Here is a 5,043-nt window from a genome sequence, read left to right on the forward strand (position 1 = left end):
CTCCTGCTGCACAGTAACTGTCCTCTAAAAAAAAAAAAAACCACCTCCAAAAAAACCCCACCAAAAATAAAAGGCACAACAGTCACTTGATCTTCTCTAAGTTGTCTAATGCATGTTTTTCCCTCTAATGAGGAAAGGCGACAGCTTAAACTGAATGCCATTGCTTGCACGTGCCCCGTTAATGAGGACGACCTTTCCAAATACAGGGTGTGGCTGTCCTGGTGACGCTGACGACGGAGCGATGCCTTACCCTCTCCTATGAAGGGCATAAGGGTGTAAGTCCCAGCTCACAGGGGTGGTGGGTAGGGTGGCCAGAGCCACCATGGCATGGGGCAAGCAATGCGCAGCTCAGGTTTTGGCTCAGGCGGGCACAGAGGTGCCAGCCAGAGGGGTAAGCGCTGCTCTAAATAAAATGCCGTATGGCTAGAGCCAGCCTGCAGGTTTGAAGTGCTGTGCTAATCATGGCTCCAAATTAATTCTGAATTAATTAGCTGAGTGGCATGGGAGAAGCTCAGGCTGCTCGGCATCCTCCAGTTAGAGCGTGTAGAGGAGCTCCGGTGACCAAGGTTGGTCACCAAAAGTGGAGTATTGAACCTTGGCACGCAGATCTGGTGGGTAGGATGCTGCAGCATCACGCTGCAATGCTTTTGCCCGCAGTGGTGCAGTTCCCAGAGCTGGGGGCTGCACGGGCAGGAGGGGTCGTTCGGCCCCTGCGCCCGCGTGCCTGGGAGGTGGTGTCCCACAACTGGCTCACGCAGTGCCGCAAGTCGTCTTCGGGCCCTTCCAGGGAGGTAATTTGGACAAAATGAAGATCTACAGTAATCAGATAATTACTATCGATTGCTCTTTAGACATCTTGATGAAGTAATTAGGGGGCACTGGAAAGAAGCTGGAACTGATTCATTGGTCTAACCTTAATCTAAAAGCTTTCCTGGTGTTGTTTCTTTTCCTGTAATGGCTGATAAACGAACATCATTTTAGCTTCAGGATCTGCCAGGTGCTGGGACAGTGGCTTTCCTTGTACGCTAACTAGATCCTGAACGTGATCAAGAGACGCTTGTTTTGTGCTTAGCGAAAACGGAGGCTCCTTTCGTTGGCCGGGGGCAGCATCCTGGTTCCGTGTGCCCGCGTACTCCTTGAGCGTGCTCACTCGGCTTTGGCCATTGAGACTGGTTGGCTCTTGTGATTAAGTATGACTGAGCTATCGGCTGTGTTGGTTTCTAATGGGGCTCGTGTAGGTGCCTTTGTACTTGCTTCTTCCACGCGGACTACAATTAGGCTGTTTGTAGGCCACGGTCCACTGTGGTCTCATTAGTTACAGGCATATAGTTATTTTTAGCTGCAGAAAATGACCAGACTCTTGGCTTAGTAGTTTTAATTACAAGATCAATATTTCAGTAGCCCGAACTTATGCATTCATATGTACAAAATGCTCCATCGCAGTGTCTTGCGTTGTTTTGATACCATCCTGCGTAACGATTAGCCTCAGCGTAGGCGTCTGTTACCTCCTGCACCGCTCCGTCACAGAGCAGATTGCCAGGAGGCCCCAAGCTGAAGGACCAGTGGTGTGGACAGGTCCCATATCAGCAGGACCTACACAAATAATAGCTTCCAAAACCAAAATAGTAAAGCTACTGTTAGATACCCGGTTTGATGAGCAATGGGGAAGACTGATATATTTCTGTATTCAAACAGTGCCTGAGTGCAAAGTCTTTGCATTCGATATATTAGCATGCAATTAAGCTTTCGGCTTATAGGATGTGTCAGATGGTAACACTGTGTCTCCCAAAGGGGACGTGGGTGCCTGCATCCCTGCTGGGGTGAAGGGGGTGAGGGGGTTATACCCAGATCCACTAATGCAATTCCAGTTCACAGGGAAACACAACTCTGTGCAATGCCTGCGCATTTATTTTTTTTCTGTATTACAGAAGTTACAGCATCTACAACAGTCGATCGTGAGGGCTCAGAAGACCGGTGTGCTGTCTTGGTGAAACCTGACCAATTTTTCCCTCTTTTTATCACAACGCTGCAGGAGGTCCTCCAGCTCGAGCGGCAGATGGGCGGGCAGCTTTTGGAGGAGCCCAAAGCTTTGCATTTTAAGGGAAGCACCCACAACCTCCGCCTGTCCATTCATGACATTGCCCACTCTCTCTGGAAGAGCAAACTGCTGGCTAAATACCAGGTGAGCAGCACAAACCGTTCACACTGGATCCCAGCAGTGAGGCTAAAAGAAATACAGTGACACACAGGGGTGTTTAAAAACCACCAGGCTGCAGTCCCCTGGACATGTTTTTCCCTGGACCATTTGCAGTGACAGCAGCGTGGAGCCCACGGGCTCTGGTCACATAGCATCCACGCCTTCATCCCACATCCCTCCCTGACTATACTTTTTTTGCTTTCTTCCTGCAGGAGATTCCCTTTTACCACATCTGGAGTGGATGCCAGAGGAACCTGCACTGCACCTTCACGCTGGAAAGGTTCAGCCTGAATACCCTGGAGCTGGTGTGCAAACTCTGCGTGCGGCAGGTCGAAGGAGAAGGGCAGATCTTCCAGCTCAACTGCTCTGTCTCAGAGGTAAACGACATCAATGCACTTCTCTATCTGACTGCAGGAACGCGGGAGAGCTAAGGAGGTATATCCTTTCCCAGTGCTACCTGTTTAGCGCTTCCCATTTTCCTCCTGTCTGCTGGTATGGACATAAGGGATGGATTAAGCCATTGCTTTGTATCTCCTGTTGCATTTTCCCTTAGTTTCTCTCATCTGGAAGGGAGCATCCCTCCTTCAAAGGAGGGAGGAGTGTAGCTATGGTCTCCCTGCTAGTGGAGTCTATGCAGAGGAGCTCTTTGCCTACCACTCCCTAACGCATCTCACGAAGCACCCCATGGTCCTGTGTCCCAGCAGTCCATGAGACCATCGTGCCTGACATGTCCCTGGAGAGGGAGAAACAACAACAGGAAAATGTCATTGCCATATGTTTGCAAGAGCCACTCCCCGCTGATCCCACGTAATAACTGCTGTGCAACAGGGCACATCAGATGGTCTAGCTGCCATAGACTTTTCTGGTCACGTTTTGCTACTGTTACAAATCCTGACTATTATCTTCAACAATCTTTCTTTTGATGGCTGACATTTTCTAGTAGAAAAATGTTCATAAGTTTTGGAACATCTTTACTGATGCTATGTAGCACCTGGAGAGTTTTCACTCCTTGGGTCAGTCCAGTGTAGGGCGAGAGGAAGCGAGATGTTCGGGTGTGGAGTGGCGTTGGCTTCAGTGACCGTGCTGGTGGGTTTTATGCCTGGTACCCTCAGCAGCTATGAAGAGCAGGCTCTCCGGCAGCAATTGCTGCTGGTTGACTTGAGGAAGGGCTGGGACACCACAGACAGAAGTAACTTGTGCTGTAGGACCCCGACGGCGTGCGCCATTACCCATAACATCTGCTTGGCGGGTGGGTGTGAAGTTACAGATTCAGCTGGGGACTACACAGCATTAAAGACAGATGGTAAAACAAGTATCATAAACAATTATTGTAATAAGTGCTGCATTGAGGTAATCTCTAATTTAACCTCACAGAGAAGAGAAAGAACTGAGAGTAACTTTAATGAAATGCAAGTATACACTATAATCATCTTCAGCTGCTTGTGTGTAATAGGGCCTGGTAATAGATTCAGAGGGAACAGGATAATATTCTTGTCTTGTGCTGCGATCCCATCCATCAGGGATGAATAGAGGGAGTGAATAATACCGCTGTTATCAAGGCTGCCTCCTGCAAAACGGCTCCTGGTGGCTGACACCTTGCGATGTTCCCGAGCCCCAGCGAGGGGCAGGAGGACCTTGGGCTGCTAAGGGCTGGCATACAGGGTTGTGTCAACTAGGGGAAAAAAAAAAAACCAAAACCAACAAACTAAAACTCAGATGATACAATGACAAAAGTCACCTGAAAGCATAATAACAGCAACCAACGCGTATGCCTCTCGAGCTGTGATAGAGACACCAGACCAGGCATCAGGAAACCTCAGCTGTGGTTCCTGACATTTCTCCTGTGGTTGGGCAATGGTATCCAGGTCGCGGTCAGGCATTGCGGGACCGTGCTGGCGCTTTTCCTCATTGCTGGATCTGCGCCTCTGCCTCTGTCACCCTGCAGTAAAAATATAGTAACGCAGTCTCCTGCATCCTCCCTTTATGGGATTTCTCTTTTGTCCCCTGTAAAACTTCTGCAGATTAAACTGTCTTATTCTGGCTTTATACAGTGTCTTCCACTGGGACTTCAAAAATACAAACGCAATGAGTGCCAAAACAGTGCACATTTCTGAGGCAAGAGGAAGATTGCAATAAAGGTCTCCCACCGTTTGTTTTGGAAACCCTTTTTTATCTCCTGCTGTCAATACTCCCCCAAAAGAGCCCCAGGGCACCGCCAGGGATCCCTGGGCTCCCTCTGCAGCCACCCCGCTGCACCTGGGGCAGCGCTGCCCCAATGTGTCCCTTGGCCCCGAATAAAAAGGGAATGGGGTCCATCCATCCGCGATGCCACCAGTGACCACCCTACGGCCCCTTCTGACCTGCCAGCGCGGGTGAGCCGGCAGCGGTGGCACAGGAGTCCTTGCCCAGAAGAGCCAACTGCTTGTTATTGCCAGCGGGACCACACTGCACCTGTGTCTTGGGGAGCCTCCCAGCTGGCAGGACCGCATCAGAGAGCATCAGCCCCATAGTGGCAGGGGACAGGCTGGCTTTGGAGGTGACTTTCCCCTCGAAACACTGCGGCCACCGCCTTGGAGCGCAGTGCTGGTCTTGGGGAGGAGGGTGATGGCCGACCCTCCGAGCGCACGCACTCCATCTATCTCCAGCACAGCTAAAGATGCATGAAAACAAGGGATCAGCTTGTACCTAGAGTGGTACTAACCATCTCTCTGTGGTCTGCCCAGCATCAGAAGCTTCGGCGAGCACGAGTGCTGCCAAAGGGATGTCTGCAGCATGACCCTGGTGGTGGTTCCTTGTGGGGTGGGGGGCTTGCGTGGCTGCGGGGAAGGGGCTCCTGCCAGCCAAGC

The 5,043-nt window shown here is 50.8% G+C and overlaps 1 protein-coding gene across 1 annotated transcript in view; it reads left to right on the top strand.

Moving 5' to 3' along the window:
• Positions 1–5,043, top strand: part of LOC104157806 (netrin receptor UNC5C) — a gene marked incomplete at its 5' end in the record, with an annotated part of 9,470 nt that overhangs the window by 3,015 nt on the left and 1,412 nt on the right. Inside the window, 2 exons of the mRNA XM_009695284.1 lie at positions 2,033–2,182; positions 2,410–2,574. Coding sequence (XP_009693586.1) covers positions 2,033–2,182; positions 2,410–2,574 — 315 coding nt within the window. The remainder of the gene's footprint in view (positions 1–2,032; positions 2,183–2,409; positions 2,575–5,043) is intronic.

The sequence above is a fragment of the Cariama cristata genome, unplaced genomic scaffold (assembly GCF_000690535.1).
Source record: "Cariama cristata isolate BGI_N322 unplaced genomic scaffold, ASM69053v1 scaffold26942, whole genome shotgun sequence".
NCBI classification, from domain to species: Eukaryota; Metazoa; Chordata; class Aves; order Cariamiformes; family Cariamidae; genus Cariama; species Cariama cristata.